This window comes from Streptopelia decaocto (genome assembly GCF_964273445.1).
Source record: "Streptopelia decaocto genome assembly, chromosome: 7".
Classification (NCBI taxonomy): Eukaryota; Metazoa; Chordata; class Aves; order Columbiformes; family Columbidae; genus Streptopelia; species Streptopelia decaocto.
This window is the reverse complement of record NC_138661.1, coordinates 64,468,055-64,492,124: the sequence shown is the minus strand read 5'-3', so window position 1 is coordinate 64,492,124 and position 24,070 is coordinate 64,468,055. Positions and strand designations below refer to the sequence as shown.

Sequence of the window (24,070 nt, the reverse complement as noted above, 5' to 3'; positions counted from 1 at the left end):
TCTTGGCAAGTCGGGAACAACAGAGGATGCAGCTGGCACTGGACCTTTTGGTCCTTCCTCTCTCCATCCCTGTCCAGTTCCGTTTCGGTGCCCCGTACAACCTGCACTAGCTGGCTCTGACCTTGGAGTCCTGATTCCTGCCAGTCCTGCACAAGGGATCTTTCCATCTGTCTGGCTTAGGGAGAGGATTTAATTCTAACTGATGGCACAATTACGTGAACCGCCTGTTGAGATACAAAGCTGGTCGGCTAAACTAAACCAAACAACTGAAGTGTAGATTCGTACCTCTTGCACTATATACTTCTCTTTTCATAATGTTTGATTTCACAGTCTAATTTGGCTAAATCACTAAGCAGTATCGTTGCGTTTTCTTTTTGTCTTATGGAAAAGTGTGTCGTAGGCTTGAATAATGGATATTACTTCACTGGTTTTGCACCAGTCTCATCCCATTTTAAGACATTTAAGCAGCTTATATTTGGTGATTGCAAAAGACAAAGCAGTATTATTTCTGTGGTTTATTAAAATTAATATCCAGACACACGGGAAAATAGGAGGAGTGGTTATGTTTTGTCCCTCTTCAGTTATTTTCCTTGTGAGAAGAGTGAGCTGGTCAATTTTTTTTGTACTCGCTTAAGACTTGTGAAACGTCATGTACAGAACTAAGTGAATGCTTGTCATCTGTATTACCAGTTTTCTCTTCTTTTACAAAGGGTGTTATTCAAGATGTGAAAATCATCTTTATACCTAATGGATATATAACGCAGTGTCCAAATCTGAATCGCAGTAAGTAGCATTGTCTTTATTCTCTCTATTTTAGATTTTTTCATACAAATTACTTCATTTTAAAAACAATATTCTCAGGCTTGCCATTTTTGCATGTCCTGACTTGTAGAAGGCAAAAATTCTCTGTAAACAGATTGTATTTTGTGTTCACATAAATCAAGTTTGATATACTGTTGGTTATTTACAGGTTACTGTGTCTTTTCTTCTCTTCCTTTCTGTTTTTTACTCTTCCTTTATTGAGCTTGCCCGACCTGCAGTGATTTCTTAAGTCTGGTGCAAGGGATCATGGATTTGCAAGAACTCCTGGCAAAAATGACTGCAAAAGTAGGTACCTAAGCTTCTTTGTCAGTTGCCCGTTTTCTTCTGTGCTAAGACCGACGTGAAAGTACTTATTCCTTTTGCAATTATTCTACATTTTCATGGCAGAGCCATTTCTTTTTCTCCTTCTGCCGATACCCCCATCTGCAGTGGACTTAGGGATATAGCTTCATGGATGTCACTTAAGCCTTATACAGTTTCTGTTGTCTGCCTTATTATTTGTAAAATAGTGACAACATACCCAGGGTCTGACTTTTTTGTGAGATGCCTTAGCATGATTTTCCTTTTCCCGCTGAGGGATAAATGTAGAAACAAAGGAGTGAAATCCCTCAACAATTTCCTCACCGTGTGATGCTGTCAGAGGGTGCGTGTTTGCCTGTGGGAAGTCCTGTGAAGTCTTCGGGACTGGTTTAGTCTCCTTCCTGGGAACTGATATGAGGACCCAAAATGGAAATTGTCGTGAAGCTGCTTTTTTTTTTTTTGATTGTGAGTAGGATGAATGGGAAGCTACAGTGTGTTTTTGTTTGGAGTTTTGGAGATTTTCTTTAGGCTCTGCTCCCATGTTAGACAGTCAACCTCGGTGTTAGCCAAGGTCCTTCAGCCAAGGTTGTGGTGAAGTTTTGGGGTAGGAAGATGTGTTTTAGACGGAACCACTGGTGTATGTTAAAGGGCAACCTGTGAACACTTCTTGAGGTTAATGTTAGTGAACCATCTGGTCTGTGGTAAAAGGCAATTAATTGTTTCATCTGAAACAGCACATACGCTCTAATTACTTACAGATTTAAGTGCAGCTACAACAACCTGCAGACTCCTTTAATCTCAGTGTAGTTACTGAACAGGAATTTCAAAAATAGGATTTACATAGTAGTGCTCCTAGCGTAAAAGCATTATACTCTTTACTGTGCTGCTTTTAAGTGCCCTTTTCCTTCCTAATAGGAAAGGGAAACTTTGTTTTGAGAGTGTGTGCACATTATACTGACAATCCACTTGCTCAGCTGACATACTTTGGACTGTCTGACTCTGAATGCGAAATGGAAGCTTTTAGTTCAGTTTGCTGCTTGTACTGTGAAAAAGAGGCAATTATTTTGAGCCCTGCTGGTGTTATGAGCAAGTCCCAATTATGCACTGTACTGAGTAACTTGCTTTCTCTGCTGTTAATTATATTTTTGCTTGCTAGTACTTTACGAGGGGAAGCAAATAACACAGTATTTCTGCTGCAAAGACTCTGTGCTTCCATAAAGTGGTGCTGGGATAATCCTTCTTTGCGAGTTCCTTTCTGTTGTAGCAGTGCACTCACTGTTTCATTGCAGTTCTTACAGAAATATCGGTGGCCAGGAAAATGGATGCAGCAGGAAAGGAAGTTAATTTAGTAGACAAATGCACATTAAAAATGGAGGGACTTGAGGGGAAGCATTAAGGTTTGTATTTGCCTTTTCAGTCCTGGCCACAATAGCCACCAGTGGTACTAATGTAGGAGCAGGTCCATCATATGGGGATGATGTATGGTGAGGCAGAGTGAGGCTTTGACGGGCTGTGCAGCTGCCTGCAGGGCTCCTGTTTGCCAGGGCAGGTGGCCAGAAAATGGCTTGCTCGTGTACAGGAGCAATGAGCCCCAGCTCCTGGTCCTGCGCCAAGAGATGCGGAGCATGAACATGACATTTTGGGAAAGTGGGCTCACTGCTTTGATGTCCAGTTGTTGGTTTTAGGCTCTGCTATATCTAGGATTTCAGTTTATCCCTCAATCAGTGTTTGGTTACAGCTGTTTTACAGCATTGAACAGTCCAGTGAATGTTGTTTGTAATGAGAGTGTATGTGCAGTTTCTGTAACGTAAAACCGTGAAGACTCAGGCCAGGGCTTACCTGGGAAGAAAACATCTCCCTAGCGGCTTAAGGCTCCAATAATTTTGGTAACAGTGCAAATTCTGCAGTATGTAGGCAGGAGTACAGAGAACACTCTCGCTTGGGCTTTACCTTGAGGTCCCATGAGCCAAGTGCTGGCTCAGGATGGGACCTGGGGGCTCTACAGGGGGTCTCAGCAAAGCATTATTTATAGCAGATTGTCATGGAGTGCTACGTGCAGGAGCATTTGGTCACAACCTGCAACAAGCCAACCACCATTCTGTCCTCTTCCTAGCTGTGTCTTGTAAAGACATAGCTTTTAAAGATGAATAAATGCTGGCTTTTAAAGCCTGTTTTATTTTTGTCATCATTTGAATCCTGGATCTTTCCAGTATATATCTTCAGTTGATTTAATCTTGTGTCCTTAAATAGACACCATAGGTCAGAGTGTTAGATATCTGGCTAAAATATTAATTTACTACAGGAAAAAAGGATGATGATGTATTTCAGCATTCCCAACTGCCCTGTTGGAACATTGTTAGTTCCTCTTTAAATATAATGACTAAAATAATTCATGCAACTCTCACAACCAACTGAAATCAGTCTGGGCATCTCCTGCATTTCTTCGAATGGAATATAATTTCTTTTTGGTAGATTATGGGCCCACACTGGGGTGTGCTTTATATTCAGATGTACTTGTGAAATGAAGACTTGCAGCACAAAACTTTCTACTGAAACTTTCCTCATTTGAGATCAGAAAGGTTAAAGTGTGAGTTTGATCAAAATCCAGAAAAATCAACTGCTTGAATTCATTGATGGACTAGTTAATCTGGTTTGTTTATGTCATGGTTTAATATGGCCATGAATACTTCTATGTTTAACAAAATTTTCCATGTAAATTTTTGATAGGTTTTGGATTTTCTTGATGCTTTAATTTTTAGTTTTGCCATACACATCACATTTTTAATAGAAATCTGTCATCTTTCAATTACTTGTGTGGGTAGAAAAGCAGCAAGGAAAGTGCAAAATAAGTTTTGTGAATAGTAGTTGGCCAAATATTCCTGAATGTTAAGAACTTAGGGTTTGGTTAGTGTACATAAAATGCTTGATATGGTACACACTTCTTCTCCCTCCTGAGTTTATTTCTATTTATAACCTTAAAAAATGTTTAAAGCTTGAGAATTTTCAACTGATGTATTAAATGTTCAACAACTCTAGTTGTGGGCATTTGGCAACATTTTGAAGGATATTTCAGCTAATTTTAAGGAATTCATTGCTATATTGAGCTCAGTAGAAATTAAGAATAGTAGAATTAAGTAGAAATTAGGGCATGAAGTTCAGAACCAAACTATGTTTCTGGTCACATTAGTAGGACAGGTAACAGTTGAATGGTGTTTCTGAACTGATTTTGTGGGCTGAGATACATTTATTGGCCTCTGAGTATTGGAGGGTTTGTTGTTGAATGCCCTCCTGGTGATCTGCTTGACTGATCTGCTACGTTTAAAAATATTTCTTAGGAGATAGATTATTTTTAAATAAATAAAACCAGGGTAACACAATCATCAGAAAAAGTTAATAGTTTCAAAATATTTATTCTCTTAGAGCTTTCTTTTTTTTCTAGGGAACAATTTCTAGGACAGACGAAGGACAATACAAATTACTTCTTTAAAACCTGGGTATTTCTAAAGTCCCTTCTCTAAAATTTATGTAGCCCATTCATATGGGAATGTTCATTTCAAAAGAAAATACAAGATCTGTAAATAAAGTAGAAGTGTAAGACAAATCAAACACTTTTTAAACAAAACTGAATGTATTTTACATACTGTAAATATAATGACTAAATACAATGACCTGAGAAGAGTTTCTGCTGGAAACAGGCAGCTCACTAAGAGGATAGTTTTGCCTCTAAAATGTGAAAAGCAGTTTTGAAGTCACCAGAGTATCAATTGCCTATTATCCTAGAATAACAACTTAAGAAATAAAGAGCTTTTATTGAGGGATTTCTCTCCTGAGGACTGCAGGGGAAAAAAATACCACAGAAATTGGCCTAGTATTTATTTTCTTTTTCTTCCCCCTAAATATGTTGCTCTTTTACGGGCAGGAATGAAAAAAGGCATATTAGAATACTTTCATTTAAAGTGGATGGAATTTTAGAGGATGGAAGTATATGAAATTCAGATATATGCCATTATGTAAAAAATACTGTAGCACTGTGCATTCTTTTTAAAATAAAATTTGTCACTATTAAAATGTAGCAACCTATAATGTAGGATAATAGCATCGTATTTATAGCAGAATAGAGCATGCATTCATCTTGTCTTGCACCAGATTTAGGTAGCCTTGCTATTTGCAGTGGCTTCAGTGTGGTGGCTTATACACAAAAGACAAATGTGAGTGTAAAATAATCAACACCTTGAGAAACTCCCATCCAGCTGGCACCGTGGTAATTTTTTGAGCAATGGCAGTTCTGTATATAAAGTCTGTATTTCTGTATTTATTTATTTTTAGAATGAGTAAATGGGAAGGTAATTTTGAGTGCTCTTAGGGATTCGAGATGATAGCGCTGGGTATGAGGAGGGATAAATGGGGGTTGTTTGTCTCTGGAGGATGGTAAGATGGTACCTCGTATGAAGGGGAGGTCTGTTATATGGTTTAGGAGCGAGTGGTTCAAAAAGCCTTTTCCTTTTCTTCTGCTACATGAATGGGCATTATCCCTGCTTATTACTGCATGGTATCTCATCAGTAAACATAGCAATTGCATGCCTGCAGATGGAAAAATACACATTTTAGTAGTTTGAATTGAGGAGGTAATGGGAACAACAAGGAGCATGGCTTCTCTGTTAATCGGAGTCTGGGATTATTTTGTTCTACACTGGATTAAAACACTTTTCCCCCTCTAAATCTCACTTGCTATTATAAAGTTAAGACCTTCCTAGAAGTCCGAAAGTTTTAGTCTGGCTGATACTTAGCAATGATGAGATGGGGATGAACAGGAAAAGTCAGTCTGCCAGTCTTCATGATTTTAGACCTGTAATGAGGTTGATGAGCAATTACGAAATTTGTTTTAAAAACAATTGTAGTTCTTGAACTTTTGGTCGTGCCTGGGCATTCCTGAGGGGATCTTAGCGGGGTTTGTTACAGTACAAGAGACAGTTGCGAGATTTATCTAGTGCAGTGCCTCAAGGGTCAGTACTGTATTATTCAATATTTTCATCAATGATTTGGATGAGGTAATAGAGTGTACTATCAGCAAGTTTGCAGATGACATGAAGCTGGGAGGAGTGGCTGATACACCAGAAGGCTGTGCTGCCATCCAGAGACCTGGACAGGCTGGAGAGTTGGGCAGGGAAAAATTTAATGAAATATAACAAAGGAAAGTGTAGAGTCTTGTAGCTGGGTAGGAACAACTCCAGGTTCCAGTATAAGTTGGGGAATGACCTATTAGAGAGCAGCGTAGGGGAAAGGGACCTGGGGGTCCTGGGGACAGCAGGATGACCATGAGCCAGCACTGTGCCCTTGTGGCCAGGAAGCCAATGGTACCTGGGGTGGGTTAGAAGGGGGGTGGTCAGTAGGTCGAGAGAGGTTCTTCTGCCCCTCTACTCTGCCCTGGTGAGACTGCATCTGGAATATTGTGTCCAGTTCTGGGCCCCTCAGTTCCAGCAGGACAGGGAACTGCTGGAGAGAGTCCAGCGCAGGGCAACGAAGATGATGAAGGGAATGGAGCATCTCCCTTATGAGGAAAGGCTGAGGGAGCTGGGGCTCTGGAGCTTGGAGAAGAGGAGACTGAGGGGTGACCTCATTGATGTTTACAGATATATAAAGGGTAAGTGTCACAAGGATGGAGCCAGGCTCTTCTCGGTGACAACCAGTGATAGGACAAGGGGTAATGGGTTCAAACTCGAACACAAGAGGTTCCACTTAAATTTGAGAAGAAACTTCTTCTCAGTGAGAGTGACATACACTGGCCCAGGCTGCCCAGGGGGGTTGTGGAGTCTCCTTCTCTGCAGACATTCAAACCCTCCTGGACACCTTCCTGTGTAACCTCATCTGGGTGTTCCTGCTCCATGGGGGGATTGCAATGGATGAGCTTTCCAGGTCCCTTCCAATCCCTGACATTCTGGGATTCTGTGAATCATAAACCCTGTTCAGTTGGCATGGAGAGCTCCATCAAAGTCTGAGTAGCATTAGTTTATATCTGCTGACATCCCAGTTCAGTGTTTCAAAGGTTGTAGTCAAACTTGGTTCGGCTAAAAATAAACGTACTGCTTTCTCATATTTGCTTTTTTAAATCATGTGTTTGACTTGCAGAAATCTCATCAAGTTACTTTCATTTATAGTTAAATTATGCAGAAACAAGACTGAGTCAATTGGAAGACTGTCATTGCGAGAAGACTTGTCAAGTAAATGGATTGATCTATAGAGACAAAGACTCATGGGTTGAAGATGATCATTGCAGGAATTGCACATGCCAAGTAAGAATTTCTAAAGAGCAGGACTTAATTAAAATGTGAAAATGGCCCCTGAATATGTAATATTAACTCAGAGAATTTTTAGTACGCATGTAGTGGCAATATGAGCAATAGGGAAAGAAATGGTAAAATAAATAAAAATTTGACATTGCTTATGTGCAAGCTTCATAAATAAAATGTTTTCCCTTGACAACGCTTTCTTATTTATTCTAATTATATCTGTGAGAACTTTATGGTTTTGGGGTGAAAGCGTGGCATTGTGTTTGGTTTAGAATTGTTTCCACTGCAGTTGTTTTTTCAAAAGAAAGCATTATCTTAATAGTATTCATAGATGCTTAGTTGCAGCTTGCATGGTAACAACACGCAGATTCTGTTTTCAGTGTTTATCACTCTTAAAAATGAAGGAACAGAAGAGAATTAGTATGTAAATCTTGTCTCCTTGAAATTATTTGATAAATATCTGAAGAGAGCCTTTGTTTGCTCAAGAAAATAGAAAACCGATGGTTGAAAATCTCAAAGATGATTGGCAAAGCCTACAGAAAGTGGTGCTTGTGTTCTTGTGAAGATGGGCTTAGATTTTCCACTTCATGCACTTTGCTCAGGTGAAGTGGGGTAAAACCAGTAATACGTATCAAAAGGGAGCGATTCACCTTCAGATGCGTTTTGATTTAAGTTTGTAGTTGGATACGATTAAACTTGCTACTGAAGGATGGGTCGGTTGTCTTCTGTGTTTTGTATAATATGCGAGTTACAGCAGTTGTAGTTCAATTTTGTCTTAAAACCTTTGCTCAGAGTGGCGTTGTGGAGTGCCGAAGGATGTCCTGTCCCCCTCTGGATTGTCCTCCTGACGCTCTCCCGGTGCACGTGGAAAGCCAGTGCTGCAAAGTGTGCAAGGGTAAGTCCATCACACCTCTCAGCGTCACCCCCTATTTCAGCAGAGTGAAACCTGTCTTCAAAGCAGGTGCTTTTATAATGACTTGATTGAAGAAGAAAATAAATAATTGGTGAGGAATGAAGAAGCTTAGTAGATTTCTAAGATCTTCTTTTTGCCTATTGTCAGTGCAAAAATGATTCATCTCTGTGTTTGAGATTGGTAAGTCTTGCTTGGCTCCAGCATTTATCTCCTGCTGATTTTGAGGAGCATCAAGCCTGTGGTCTGAACTTTCTGTAGCAATGAGTAATAGACCGAGCTGTTATCTTCCTGCCTGTCTTTTATTTTGGGTTGGAAGGCTCTTCTTTAAAATAAACCCGACAGAATTTGAGACATGGAGTTAGTATCACTGTATGGAGTGACAGCTTGCTGTGATTAATTTAAAAATAAATTTATGGGAAGAAAGAAAAGTAAATTTTATATCCGTGTTATTGTCAGCTTTCAGTTTCCTCTTCTGGAAATGGAAGATATAAGTAACATTTCTGGAAAGAATATTCAATATTTGTTGCCTTAATGGTAGTACAAGGGAGAAAGTTAATTTATATATGGAAATTTTAGCTGAATACTGATGCCAGTCTTACCTAAGCAGCACAAATTATCTTCCCCCCCATTCTTGGAGACAGTGAATGTCATGCATGAGTTTTTCAATAATTCATAGGACAAGAATGTTGAATTATTTTAAGATTTATTAGGAAAATAATAACACTTTTTTTTTTTAGCATTCTGTCACCTTTCTTCAGTTGCTGAATTAATTAGTCCCATGTGCCAACGTCCTTTAGCTGTGATCTTGCACTTGCTCTTGTTTCCTCATGTCATCTCATTTGTCTGAGCTGTATGTCAGTATTCCACTTACCAAAAGATATTTATGAACAGAGTACTTGGGTGGTAAAGTGGCCATGCTGGCCTGTATTTTTTGTCTTGAAATGTTTTTATTTGTAATGTTGAGAGTCTACAAAGTTCTTTCCTGAACCTGGATGCCTTTGGCACACGTGTATGCATGATGGTCAAAATCCGATGCTGGGGAATCACAAGGCACAAAATTGTAGATTCAACGTATATCCTCATAAATAAACTGTGTTCCTGTTATTTGTAAGGGAAAGATGAACAATCCAACTTGCCTTTTGTCAGTGATTGGCACAAACTTGACTTGTTATTCTGACAAGAGCTCAGCGTGTCAGTCAATGGGAGGAGATGGATGGAAGTTGATTGAAATTGATTGTAAATGCCAACTCCTTGACAGAATGATGTGCCAGGGCCACTCTGGGGTAGATAGGAGTAATTGCCGAGGCTTTTCCAAAGATCTGCTCTGCAGGTGTTAATTTCTCTGTGCTTTTCCTATTTAGCTCTGATAGAATCATCAGCTGTAATTTGCTCTCTCTAGGGATTATTGAATGGCTGGATTATTGAACACTTTCCTGTTTTAGCTGAGGGTTAATGAAAAAGTTGCCATAATGTCTGATATGTTAAAGGTTTTAAAAATGAGGCAGTTCTGTTTTGATCCCTGCCATCTTGTGTTAGCCTTCCAACTAATATTTGACAAAAGACTGTAATTTTGTTTAAAATCTTGTCATTTTTCTGAGTTGTGCATTAGCTTTCTTCCTGGTGTGGCCGTTCTTTTGTTAAAAGCAGTCGTATCAGGAGAACAGGCAGAAGAGAAATTTCTCTCATTCATCCTCTCCCAAAAATATTTACTGAGATTTCTACTTTAAACAAAGTTACTTGATCTGAAGTTTTCTTCATAAGTGAGGTCACAACAACTCAGGCATAAAAACCAGGGCAGATTTAGAAAAATGAAGAAAAGTAGGATACCAAAAGAAAGAAGCCTGTTTTTTTTTTTTTTAATGCATTGTTGATAATGAAAACAGAGTTATTATTATTTTTTTTAGTTTCAACAAGTCCTCAGAGGCAAATTTACATCTGAAAGTTTATGAAGATTGATCTAGCAGTCCTTCATGTTTAGAATTTGGGAATCAAAGTGGCTATGACAGTTGCTGCTGTGGAATATTCCTATTGGTGTCACCCCTAAAGGGTACACACATGCTCCTGTAAGTGCTTGGCTCCCTTACCTTGCTACTCAAGAGAGAAATTGAGGTAAAACAATTACTAGACAGCCTGAGACTTCTGTTTTTTGAGAACCAAGCACTTTGAATGCATCAGCTTTGACTGTACATGTGCTTTGACTCAGGGAACTTCTAAGGCTTTGTTCAGTTGCAACACAGGATTCACACCTTGACTTGGCCTTGAAAGGAGTGAGGAGTGCTCACAGGTTTTAGTCTGTTGGTTCGCTTCTGGAGCTGTTTATTTTTAGCAGAAGGGTCAAAACTTCAAACAAGAATTTTTTAGTAGGAGCTTTGAGTTTCCTGGGCAATCTCCTTATTTCATGTACGCTTTAAGAATATTTTTCTGGAATAGATTTTTACAGTTTGTTGATTCAGTAGAGTTATTCACTGCATCTAATCCATTTTTGCAGTGCTCCAGCAAGTTGAAGAGTTCACTTTTGTGCCCACAAAAAATCTGGAGGTTTAATTAGATTCTGTGCTTACGTTATTCTCTTGATGAGCAATACACTAATAAATGTCTCCAGTTCTTTGAGTCATGGAGACCTCTAGTAACACAAATACTGTAGCTAATCTCCAGAATGTCAGTAATGAAAATATTGTTTTATCAAACACTAATGAATTTGATCCAGTATGTATTGTCTTATGCTCTTATTCCTCCTTTTTAATATGGTTAAAGGTTCTACTTGCTCTTAACATGAATTTATTGTTAGTTACTTTATTTGTAATTGTATATGACACTGACTTCTGATGAGTGCAAAATGCACTCATATTTTTAACGTGTCTATATTTTTTCAGTGTATGTGAAGATTGGTTTTAGTGTTGTGTTATACCTTGCATTTGTTTACTACTTATTTAATGAATTTATTTTTAATCTTCCTCCTTCTCCTCTCAAATTACAGCAAAGTGTATCTATGGAGGCAAAGTACTAGCGGAAGGTCAGCGAGTGTTAACCAAGAGCTGCAGGGAATGTCGAGTAAGTTTCAGTTGTATAAACTTTTCCTGATTTTAAATGTATGTGTGGTGTTCCAAAGGCTTCCTTCATGCAAATGTGATATCTGTTGTCTTGAAAAGGTGAACTTGGAGTCAGTGAAAGCCACAAATACAAAACCAAGACGGGAATGTGACCCTTGTAGGATAGTAAAAAAATGGGCAAAATGACTTGGAGGGGTGTTTTAGCTCCTGATTTCATGAGCTCTAGAACAAGGCAGCAGCATCTTGAGACAGTTACTAATTTCAGCCAAATTGCTAAAATTTGAAGCAATCTGGCTTATATTGCTTGAGTTACTCTAGATTTACCCTAGTATTATTGAAACTATATGTAGCCCTTCTAACAATTGAAGTAAATTACTAAGTATTGGACTGGACTGGAGTCTTTCTTGGCAAGTTCATAGCACTTAGCTACAGTCAATAGTAAAGAACACAGGTAATTGGAGGCTGTGTTAGGTAGGAACATTCAGAGAGAGTTAGGAAATACGAGTGCTACATGGTGTGTTAAGTTTGGCAGAAACCAGTTGTTGCCAAGACTATCCTTAAGAGAAGAGAGTACTAGCAAATAATTATAAAAGGCCCATTGCTCTGCTGAGACGTATTTTTTGTGAGTGTGCGTGTGCTTTAAATATGATTTATAACTTCAGAGAGGCACAGCTATTTTAAAAACATTTGCTCTCACATGTAATTTTCCATCATTTTTGGTTTTGCATCTTGTAGAATTTGTAGAGCGGGAACGGCGATACAGGGAGGCTTACAATGTTACTGACAGATCGATATGCTAGAACAATTATGAAAAACATTTGGAAAAGATTACAATGATCTAGTTATTGCGCTTGTGGCTGAACATACAGAGTAGCAATTTTATGTTCACTAATGGAAATGGACAATAACTGGTTGCAGATGTTGTGAAAGCAGCTTGTTATGCAGAATTACTTTGCTATTGTTAGTGTTTAGCTGTATAGGGGTGCTCAACGTTGTATATATGAATACATGGGCAAGGTCGTTGCCTTGAAGACAGACTAAGGTGCCTGTTATTTATAGTATGACATAGAATGTTTATTTAGGAGGGAAAGTGCCTGTATGAAATAAGGTGAGAACTGGAGGATTTTTACATTAAAGTGAAACCAGAGAGAGTGATCTGAATTATGTCTGTGGAACTTCTCCGTGCGATAAATCGGAGTGTTATCTTCATCATTATGAGCATGACAATACATTGATGAAGGTTAAAAGCAAATACTGACCATCGAATATCTGTCAGATCAGAAATGACTAAAATAGCAATGAAAAGAGCTTTTGCGTTTTCCTTGTTGTTAAAGGAAATTGGTATACTGCTAATTGCAGTAATGTTGCAGTTTATGGTGATAAGTGTTTGAAACAGCACATGTGAATGTAATACCATGAAAAAAACCCGAGTCCATGTCTCAAAAAGATAAAAGAAGAAGAAAGATTTCCACAGTCATGTTTCAATAAGACATTAAAGCTCACTGGCAAAGCTTGTGCTTCTAACTCAAGAGAGTTTTTAGGTGGGTGCTTACCTCTGCTTCTATGAGATAATGTTTCCGCAGACAGAAAGTTCATTCCATGAGTCCACAGCATGACCTCTTAAAAGCTGTAAGGAAAACAGCTACTTATTTACTGCCTCAATTAGGAACACTTACTAGATGAAGGATGAATGGTGATGGGTCAAGCTGTGACTGTGCTCAATATTTTCTATCCCCTGTGGGTCTACTGGTGGGCAAGGTGGTGTATAAATAAAGGAAGGGCTTTGTGCTAGGGGAAGTACTATAAAAAATTTACTGTAGTTTAATTTCCAGACTTGAAAAACAGACATTAAGTTTGAAAAGCTGTTGATCCATGAAGGAATACAATAGAGGGTACACATCAACTGTCAGTTTATTAGTGTTGATAAAGATGACTTAAAAATCTTGGGTAGTAGCTCTTGTGTTTGTAAAGGAGAGGATGTAGTTGTAGGTAGGGTAATGTCAAAAACTTAAAGTGAAAATTTCACATTTCAGTTTTTATTTGAAGATAGTTGTTTTTGCATAGGTACTGATCCAAGCATAAGGGGCTTTTAACTTTTGTATTTTTTCCATCCAACAAAAATAAAAATTATACTGATGGATCCAGATAGATCAAAGATTTTCTTTATCAGGCTGTGAGCAGGTTTTTTTTTATTTCTGAAAACTAGTCCAGACTGAAACTGTATTTGATGCACATCCTCTTAGCCATAGGCACAGATGTTGCTGACGGACAGCCGTTCCCAGTTGGAATCCTGCCCACAAACATTCTCTAGATTAATCTACAATGACAAAGTGACAAAATTAGTCTACAGGTGTTTCTGAGAATCATGGGAAGGTTGAGGTTGGCAGGGACCTCTGGAGGTCATTTTGTCCAACTCCCCTGCTTGAGCATGGCCACCTAGAGCCAGTTGCCCAAGGCCGTGTCCAGACAAGCTTTAAATATCTCCAAGGATGGAGACCCCACAAGCTCCTTGGGCAACGTGTGCCAGTGCTCAGTCACCCTGACACTGAATAAGTGTTTCCTGAGGTTCAGATTTCACCAATACGGGGATGTGGCTCATTTGAAGTCAATGGAAAGATGTGTGTAACTTTTGTTGGGTTGAGAGTTTACTGCTCATCAGCTGACGGGGTTAATGCCCGTGAATGACATGACACCTGTTCATAACCAGACAATGTGTCTGACAGCAAACGGTACAAGAATAAATCCCTCTTCCCTAATGCTGGGAGGGGCAGTCAGAGAGTGCCATACAAGTGCTAGAATGATAGACAGGGCTCCACTGACTTTTCAGGAAGCTTAACTAAGTTTTTCACAGAGCTAAGGAACAATATGGTTCCTAGAGTGACGGCTGAGGACACTATTTGGAACTTCTCCTGAAAGGCTGATCAATAACAGCTGAAACAAGAGGGACAGGGAGGAGCAACCCCAAACAACAACAAAACCTCAAAATAACTTTATATGAAATCTCGCTATAATATTCCATATCTGATCATCTGAGATGAGCTGTTTGTGGTTCAAATATTCACTGCAAGTCACAGATTAGGCTTATAGCCAATTCTTTTTAATGTACTTACCTTTGTAATGACAAGAAATTCAATTATCTTGTTGTACATGTTTGACTTCAGATCTCATTCTTTGTGGATTGTGTGTTACAATTGGAAATTGACCTATTTATTCCAAAAGAATGTCTTTTTGACACCTATTGATGTCCAGAATCTATGACTACATATGTGAATTGAGTATAGAAGTTAGTAATTTTTCTGAGGCTGCCTGATGCAAGAATTCTGGAGTGTGAACTACTCTTGCTTATCTCAGTAGATAAAATCTGGAATCTAATGATGATAATTCTTATAGTTGGATGTGCACTAGTTTATAACAAATTGATTTTTATCTGAAGAGTACTCAACATGGAAACATTTTAATTGTTTTAAAACTTAATTATAAATATGTTCCATTTGTTTTCCCAAGATAAAAATTCTACAGAAGAAGGGAAACTTTAGAGAAATAACATCTTTCTGTCATTAAATAAATGGAATTCTCTCTGTCTTTTTTTAGTCTCCTTATGATTCACTAAAGGTGTGAGCTTGGATTGAATTTATCTTTAGCTTCTTGACTCATCTTGATCACTGATTTGACTTCCGTATGATTTCTTGATTTCTTGCTATCTTTTTTGACCAGATTTATCATCAGTCAATGCTTTTCGCCCATATGTTGACATCCTGTACCCTTTCTGCTGCAATTGCCTTGTCTGAGCTTGAATAGGTGATGAGTTATAGCCAGAGCTTTTCCAGCTGGTAGTTTGATAACATGATAGTAAATGACGGCTCAGTGTGTCGGGTTCTTTTATCACCTTTGCTGCTGCAGTTGCACAGGCAACCATGGGGGATTCCTCCCTTTCACTTCTGGAAGTGAGATCAGAAGGAGACCTAATACCTCCATTAACTTCACTGTTGTTGTGTGGGCACTTGTTTCAATGATGCATGCTATATGTGATACTGTAGGGAGCTGCTTCTTTTAAAAGATAAAAAAGAGAACCTCATGCCTGTGGGTTTTTTAAAATATTATTTTTCATGACAGGAACTGATGCAACTTGCCAGTGAAGACAATTGGAAGTGAGAAAAACAGCTCGTCCCTGTTTAACCTTAAGATTGCCATCTCCAGGGCAGTCACAAGCTGTGATTGTAGAACGGTTGGGTTTGCGTTCCCTACCTCTGCTGCAGCTCTCAATTGTAATATAATACCTGTGAGCTGCCAGGCACCTTGTGCATCATTTGCACCTTGTAGACATTTTTTCAGCATATGTATCCGTGCAGGGCAGCTTGGTGCTGGGAGAGCTAATTCTGGAGCCTGAAGCAACACAGGTTTAATCAGCATGGGATGGATGCTGAGGCAAATTACCAGCAAGGGTTTGACTGTCCTGGTTCTGGTGCCTGAGCTCGTCTTTTGGCCTGATGTGGCTCCTTGTCTCGTAGCTTCTGGCTAAGAAGGGTGTCTCTGTGTAGGGGTGTTTCTTCATACAGGGTAGACGTGTGGGTATTTTCAACATCCTCTGATCAAAGTCATGTATCTGACCCCTCAGATTATGAGAACGGTGGCTTTAATAACATATTTTGTCTTTGGTTTTTGTTCCACTATCTGAGGCATCAGGAAAAATATTTTGGGAGGACTGGGGACTAGATTCATACTAATAAGGTGTATTGGCAATATAGCAGGCTGCCTGCTTGCTTAGTGGAGTTTTACAGCCCTTTGGAAAACTGGATTACTCAGATGTGGAGAGTCCTGTGGGATAGTTATTGTAGCTCCTGCTGAGCAAAAATCCTGGTAGTTAATCTCCACTTCGCTTGCCAGTTCACAGCGATGGCACAGCTGCAGATGGGGTGCTGAAGAAGTAAATTATGGTATGGAGAAGGCTGGAGGGGGATAAGGGAAAAGAGGAGGCTATTTTGGGACAAGATGTTAAGAAACAACTATCTGAAGAGCAGGACAGCTGTTTGGTCTGGAGATAGGGTGAAGCTGATTTCCCGGATGAGAAGAAGATGGTGTAAAATCTCCCCAAAAAGGCTTTAAGTCCATTATTTTAGAAAATTTCTACCAGCAGCTAGACCTCCTATACACAGTCTTATTCTAAATCTAGCAGAAATCAAATATATAAAAATATCTTGACCTTGATTTACTTTTTATACAACCTCAAAATGGAATTTCTGCTTTGCCATACCTTTGAAGAACCCCATTTCTGGAAATTAGATGATCAGTAATTCTAAAGAGCAGACCCTTTTAATTGGACACAGCAGACCAACACATGACACTTGAAAATATTGGTCTTCTATCTGCTGTGTTTGTTTGAGTTGAATAATTTATCAGTGAGTTATGTAGAATATGAAATAAGAGGAGTAAAACTTGGACTTGTGTAAAGCAGGAAGGCTGTATTTAACAAAAACCTGGAGTGAAAATCTTTACATCCTTCAAGTATGTGAAAGGAAACCAACTATACTTGGAGACAACATATTTGGAAAAACTACTATAGAATTCTGAGCTTAAGTGCCTTTTTTTCCCCCCTTCTTTTGAATCTGGGCATAAAAATGTCCAAGTAGATTACTTTAGATGTTATGGTGTGAAGAATTAATTTAACTTGCTGCCTGCTAGTTTACAAGTGTTGTTACTAGAGATTACTGAAGTTATAGATTGAAAATTATGTGTACTTTGTTGTTCTACATGTTTCATCAATTTATAATTTTTTAAATGTTGTTTGCTTTTCAGAATGGAGTTTTAGTAAAAGTAACAGAGACTTGCCCACCATTGAACTGCTCAGAAAAAGATCACGTTCTTCCAGAGAACCAATGTTGCAGTGTTTGTAGAGGTAAGACAGCGACTGTGCATGCTTGGAAGGAATATAAGTTGCTGATTCAACAGGGGGACACACTGGAAGGAGCAATTCCTTTTTAATGAGATATTACGTACCTCTATAAACCTGAGTCTATTATTAGCCTTCACGTAAAACCAGTCCGTGATACTCCTTTGGGTAGAAGACTTAGCAGATACAGAGCTGTAATTGCTCTGAATGAGAGGTGGGGAGAGAGCAAAGGAAGAGTTGGGGGAGAAAGGGCCGAGTATCTTTTAAGAATTCCCATTAGGAAGAAGTTATGTTTGCAAAAGAGATTATTTTCTGTTGCTTCAACTTGCAACTGCACTAAATGTACAGGGGTTTGGAAGTGGTTTTTCAAGCTTTCTATTTTGCAATCACAATAAGTTAAGATTCCAGTTTGATGGATGTTTTGAGATTGATTTAGATCTGAGTGCTCTCAGGACCCATAAATAAGTTAAGCTGGACAATTACAGAATAAAAATGAAAAAATAAGCCTAGAGCCCAGAACCCCATTTTTTCTTCCTTCCAGTGGGGTATTGAGATGCAGATTCCTCTTGCTTGTTCACTTTCAGCCCTAACTGAATCCTGATTACATGCTGGACCAGGCTGAACAGCCATAGTTAAAATCTTGAGGAAATTCCCTTAAATGAGGAAAATGCAGGTGTCACAAGGATGGAGAACTCAAACAATCTTCCTTTTTAAAGGTGTTGGCATCAGTGAGCCGTTTGGTGACGGGTGTTAGAATAATAACTCCCTGTGTATGTCTGTATTGTACTTTTTGTTCCATGCCTCTCCCTTGGTGCTGAGTCTAAGCTGAGTTTAAGGGGAGCCTGGTCTCTCAGCCTTTAGCAATGCAGCTCAGAAATTTCAAGCAAGAGCTTTGCCAAATGAGCATTAGGCATTTCCAGGCTTAGATGATTATTATGGCCTTCTGGACAACTTTTCTTGCCTGTGTAGAAATTCCTCTGGTGCCAGTGATGGGGTTCTGAATCTCTCCCTTAGTCAGTAAATTTTAATTAATAAATATGCATAGTTAAATATTTACCAAGGCCTTGAACTTGCAATTGTATGCACATGGTTGCAGGGGCCAGCATGTTTCAGACTGCTTGCTGGCCTAAGAATACACACATTAATTTTTTGAGCAGTTTCTAGAAACATCTGTAGCTATTTAAGCAAGCAGTAAGTGTTGCTTCGTTGTCCCTCTGAGGACTCGTATGTCTTAATGATACTTCTTAACAGATGGCCCAGTTTGATGTAGTGCAGTACAGGAAAAAAAAGATCTTCATTACTTAAAAGCATTAGAAATCGGAAAGCTTCAAAGTTGATGAAAGACAGGCTCTGTGTTATTCAGTTCTATATTATTGTTAATGATAGGTACTCTTTTTATATATTCATGCCAAGCCTGTTTTTATTATTTATAAAATAGCGTGAATGTGTATACTTACATAATGGTCTCTAGGAGCAAAGGAAGGAATTGCAGCTTCACTTCCTATGAATTCTGATACACGGTGCTTTCCAACTGATAGGTTAAACTTCCACTTCAATTCTCCTTTAGCTGGCTACTAGAACAGTACCACCTCCTTTTGGATTTCATCTTTGCTTTTTAAAGTTATTTTTTAAATTATGCTTGAATATATGATTAATTTTGTCAGCTTTACAAAGGCATAAATTGAAGTTAGCACTCCTAAACTGCTTTTTATACCTTGAAGTAGAAGATACGCTACCTGACATTTTTGCTTCAGTTGCATGCAACCCCCATCAGCACTCTCTATATAGCTATATATCTATATATATAGCTATATCCTGGTGTTAATACCGGAGATTTATTCAGAATTATGCATTTGGTGTGGGTTTTATCATGCAAACAGGTGCCCTCTGATACAACAAACAGGCCATAGTTTCTGGTCCCAGCTTGTGCCAACATGTCTTTCACTGGCAAGGGGTAGAGTGCCCCTCCGCTTTGCAATAATGACCTTTTTTGAGACTATATTCAGCTTTTATTGTCCAAGTGAAAGCAGTGAGGAAGAAATACTGTAGTAAATATAGTTCTGAGTAATCAGAGTGTTTGTTGAAAGCCCGTATGGATCATTATATGTGTGATGATACAGGTGATTCTTTGCATCAGCCCTTAGTTAGTCAACAGGATGATTGGTACGCGTTTACTAGTAATGTTAAATGAGAACAATAATTCTATGTAAAGTTTATTATTGCATGCTGGTGACTGGTAGGTTCTGGGTTCGTATCAGTTTGTGCTTGCTTTAGTATCTAGTTGTGGAAACAAAACTGCTACTGAATTTCATGTTTTGTAGAATTCTAGAACACCTTTGCTGAAGTGGGCAAGGGTGGGAGGTTTGCAGCTTGTGCTTTTCTAGCTGCAGCAGAGGAATTTCCATTTAATAAAAGGATAAATGTGAGGGATCAACAGAAAGGAAAAAAAAGCACAGAGAAATGCGGAAACTTCATGATGCTGTGATATGAGACTATTCGGGGATCTCTGTAATATCTACCACAATAACAGATAAGTGCCTAAAATAAAACAGGGTATGCAAGGGAAAAAAATAAATCCGTGGTGTTTATGGTGATGGAAATTGCAAGTCAGCAAAGGACTGAGTTGAAAACTGTAATGTACACAGCTGGTGGGCTGCCTGATAGTCATTATTGTTTGTAAATGGTTAGAAAAGGAAAGACAGCAAATAATACCTTTTCTTCTTCAGGTTTGCTACATGAACTTATAATATAGCAAATGCTAACATGTTGCTGAAAGCCAATTCTAGATTTCAGGCAAATGATTGTATAAGGTGTTCTGCAAGGCAGGCGGAGTATGGAAAAACTCTGCTGTACAATGACAGCTTGGTTTTGGGATTTGGTGTATCTGAATGCAAAAACGGGCCTCATCAGATCTCTATCCTCGAATATTATGTAGAATATACCTAGTTTTGCCCTTTGTCTTGTGTGCTTTAATATAAATGTCTACTTAAACTATGTGGCTACTTTATACTTTTCAGCAGGACAATGTGCTATTCTTAAGCTCTCTTTTAGGCACACAGAAATTGTAGGTAATTTTAAGATTTTACAAAGAATCATCGTGTAATAAACTATATTTTTTTACTACTTTTTTGAGAATCAGTCATTTTTCTTACAGCATGCCTGCTACTTTTTTTATAGCCCAGAGACAAATCTAATACAAAAACTAGTGTCATAAAAGTGTTTTATTGTTCCCTTTAGCTGTTTTTCTCCTCGCCAAAGACAGTGTATAATTTTGAAAGAGTGGCTTTTTTTTTTCTCTTTTGAATGAGTGATGCAAATAAAGTTTCATGGGAGAATTTTTATGTTGTTATGCTCACAACTTGAATTTGTAAGAACAGCCTTACCAGCCCAAGCACTTCAGTCGTGCTCCCCTTAAAAGACAGTGTGAGGAAATAATAAAGTAGTGAGAGCTGTTTGGTTTCTGGTGAAAGCGATTTTTATTTGTTGTCCTATAACATGGGTCGGCTGATGAATTGAGATGGACTGGTGATGCTGGTTGGCGGCAAGTGGAGAATCCCATTGGTGAGCTGAAGTTTGCATTTTACTGCATTTATTTCTAAAAATGGTGCTTCCCTTCTCTTGCTTTTATTTTTGTTTTCAAGAGGTTTTGATTCCTTCAATTAGAGGATGAGAAAGCTCTTGAGTTAGTGTGTTCCTCACCTCCCCCTGTCTAGATGTGAAACTGAGATTTGCTCTTTCAGAAATCAAATGTTTCTCATTCATTCGAGGTTTTAGTTTTATTAAGATTTAATAGGGGCTGTTAAATATGAATTAGTTTATTTCTAAAGATAGTTATGATTTTACTTAGTATTTAGAAGAGCTTTGTATCTGAAAAACTATCTTTATAAGCTTGTTAGGCTGTGCAGCACCATTATTCTAATGCACACAAATAAGCAGTAATTTATAAGGTCTGTATTGATACAGCAGCTTGAAAGAATTAATGAAGTTACTGTTTTATGTCAGACCACTGAGTTCTGGGACCACAGTCTCTGAAGGCGTAAAAACTGCTGTTCAAAGTGCTTCGTTGCTCGTGACTCATTAAAAACTGATTCAGATCATGAAAGAGCATAATTGCTAGTGCAAATTTTATGACTCTTCCTATGAGTTGTCCCTCAGATTTACTTTATACATTTATGTAGTAACTGTGGGGTTAAATCACAAAAACAGTAAAGATTTTGAGGTTGAAATTACCTTGGACCTTTTGAACGTTGCTAATGCTATTAATGGAAACATCGTCAGTGTTCTTTTTAGAAGCCTCTGAAATGGGAAAGAGTGAAATGTAGATTGCTGAAGGGTACCTTCTTGAACAGCAAGAGAACAGAGGTTTTGCAGTTTTTTGAAGTAAATAGGTAGAGATATTGTAAGAAGTACAGAAAGCATTACAGATGTTCTCAGGAAACCCTCAGACAAATGAGAGGCACATTAGTGTTGCCCATAAAAAAGTAGAAAGAGATATGGATATAAGATGTATTGATTCCAGCTGTAGTCTTGAATGAGTTCCTGCATTCTTCAGCCAGTAATTAAGCCACATTACCAAATATGTTAAATGCTTAAAAAACCTGGGTGACAACACAAACCAGCTTAGCATGCTGAGCTGGAAAAGCAGATCCTGAGATTCTGGGAGCTGGAACCTGCAGATATTCAGAAGCTTGGAGAAATAAGAGCAAAGTTCACATGTCCCAAAATGGAATAAATGCTGAATTTTAGATAATCTGACTTGAGACCACTAAATCCTAGCTGGCTGTGCACTTGACGATGCTGCAGAAGTAATAGTTGCATGTCTGCTAGCATGAAATCTTTTTCATAATTGTCTTAGTACATTTATTAATGGTCATTCTGCAGCCAGAAGAAAGAAGTAGAAAGATACAAGTATATTCTTAATAAAAATTGGAGCAAACATTTCTGCAGCCTTGTTAAAGGAGGAGAGTAATGTTATCAGAAATGTTTGGGGAAGGAACGAAGGTCATCAGGCCCATCAAAAATCTAAACACACTCTTCAACATTTAATTCCCCTGTTGGTAGAACCTAATTGTATCTCAAATGTCTTGAATGACTTTGAAGGGCTGTTGTGCACATTTCTGACTGTGTATGTGTGGGGAAAATGGTTTCTGACATCTGTTCTGAATGTGTTTATCTGTGATTTTAATTCATGCTCACTTGCCTTGTCATCTGTGTTGGCCTGAAATTAGTTTAGATTATCAGAAGTATTTAAGATTTTTTTGTGCTTCTGTCAAATCCTTTCCAATTGCCTGCTTGCTTGGATGTGGCAGTTCTATTTTAAGCCATGTCTCATGTTTAGAGAGGAGCTGACTGTCTCAGATAAGACTTTGCTGAATATTCTCAAGTCTCGGTAATTCAGTGATTTTTCACCTGGGCAACTGGAATGTGTGCCCTCTGCTAGCTGAGATTATGGGATCCCACCACGCTACCAACGGGTGGTTTTGCCATCTGCGTAGGTATTTTACGGGAACCCCATAATCCATTTCACAGCAAAGAATTAATAAAAACCAGATGTTTGCATTCTTTTCCATTCTGCTTACTTGGGGATAAGTAATTGCTCCTATGAATAGATTGGGCATGAATAGATTGATGTTTACGTCAGTGCTTATGTCCCTTTCTATTTAGTCAGGAATATAAGCAGAGCTGTTGCAGTCAGTGGCCCTTCGTCCATTTTTGAGTGTTTTGCTGAATAAGAATAAAATATTTAGCTAAATTGGATGTTGAATTGGGCTTGTTACATGTGAGAAGAACACAGCTAGCTTATTTCTTCATGTTACAGTCCAAACATAGAATCATAGATATGAGGTGGCATTTATTTGCCAGAAGAGCAGGAAAAGCACTTGTGCCTATTATGAGCTAAGAGTAGATGCCATTTTATTCCTTTCTTGCCTCCAAAACCCCAGCTGGGGGAATGCAGACCAGGCTCTGAGAAATGCAAGAACTGCACTTCCTCGGTGTGCACCTTTTAGCTCTTTTGAAGTGCTAAATGTGCATCTGCACTGCAAAAGTACTTGGAAAAGCCTCTGATCCAATCCATGGTATGCCAGCTCTGACAGGGGCGCACTGAACCCTCACTCTTTTATGCCAATAAATAAGTTCTTTTGTTTCTTTCCTTCTGTTGGTTAACCTTAAAATGCAGTAACGTACAGTGTTGTAGCAATGTGCGTGTTCTTAACAGGAATGGCTTCCACTTTCCACTTACAGAGGTGTTGAACATGTTTTCTGAAATGCTGTGGGAAATTGAAGTTGAGTCACTTTTAGTCAGCATTCTTAAAAGGTGTTTCACAGATCTTTTATAATAATAAATGCCGAGGCAATCTAGAGATGTAGTAGGTGTTCCGTCATTGTGTATTCCTACTGAGAGGAGAACAATGAAAAGTTCTTTAGAGCTTCTAATTACTCAAGTTACAGAACTGTAGCATTGTTTTTTCTCCTTCTGTTTTCTTTTAACACCCTTCAAGCTTGAAAGCATAAGAAAAAGTCTGATTCTGAATGGAGACAGTTCATATTTGAGTTGATAATAAGGAAACAAAAGCAATACAGGTTTTTCCAGGCAATTTTTAACAAAAGGTGGCAGCTCTAGTGCTATAAAATGTGGGTAGTCAGGGTGGTCATCATATCTACTGATGAATTTCAAATAAACAGTGAAGAATTCTTAGGGCTATAAGGGGATATTGAAAGTAATCAGTGGCTTGTGCTTGGGAGAAAGTGCTGTTAGAAAAGAGCAGCTGATCTGGGACTGAGGGCTTGTGATGAACGTTAACCCTGAGAA

General features: G+C 38.6%; 1 protein-coding gene across 1 annotated transcript in view; it reads left to right on the top strand.

Annotated features, from left to right (window-relative positions):
- The window catches only part of NELL1 (neural EGFL like 1), a 266,466-nt gene that overhangs the window by 57,007 nt on the left and 185,389 nt on the right, over positions 1–24,070 (top strand). Inside the window, exons 5-10 of the mRNA XM_082058496.1 lie at positions 711–783; positions 1,025–1,107; positions 7,278–7,412; positions 8,202–8,304; positions 11,300–11,373; positions 17,166–17,265. Coding sequence (XP_081914622.1) covers positions 711–783; positions 1,025–1,107; positions 7,278–7,412; positions 8,202–8,304; positions 11,300–11,373; positions 17,166–17,265 — 568 coding nt within the window. The remainder of the gene's footprint in view (positions 1–710; positions 784–1,024; positions 1,108–7,277; positions 7,413–8,201; positions 8,305–11,299; positions 11,374–17,165; positions 17,266–24,070) is intronic.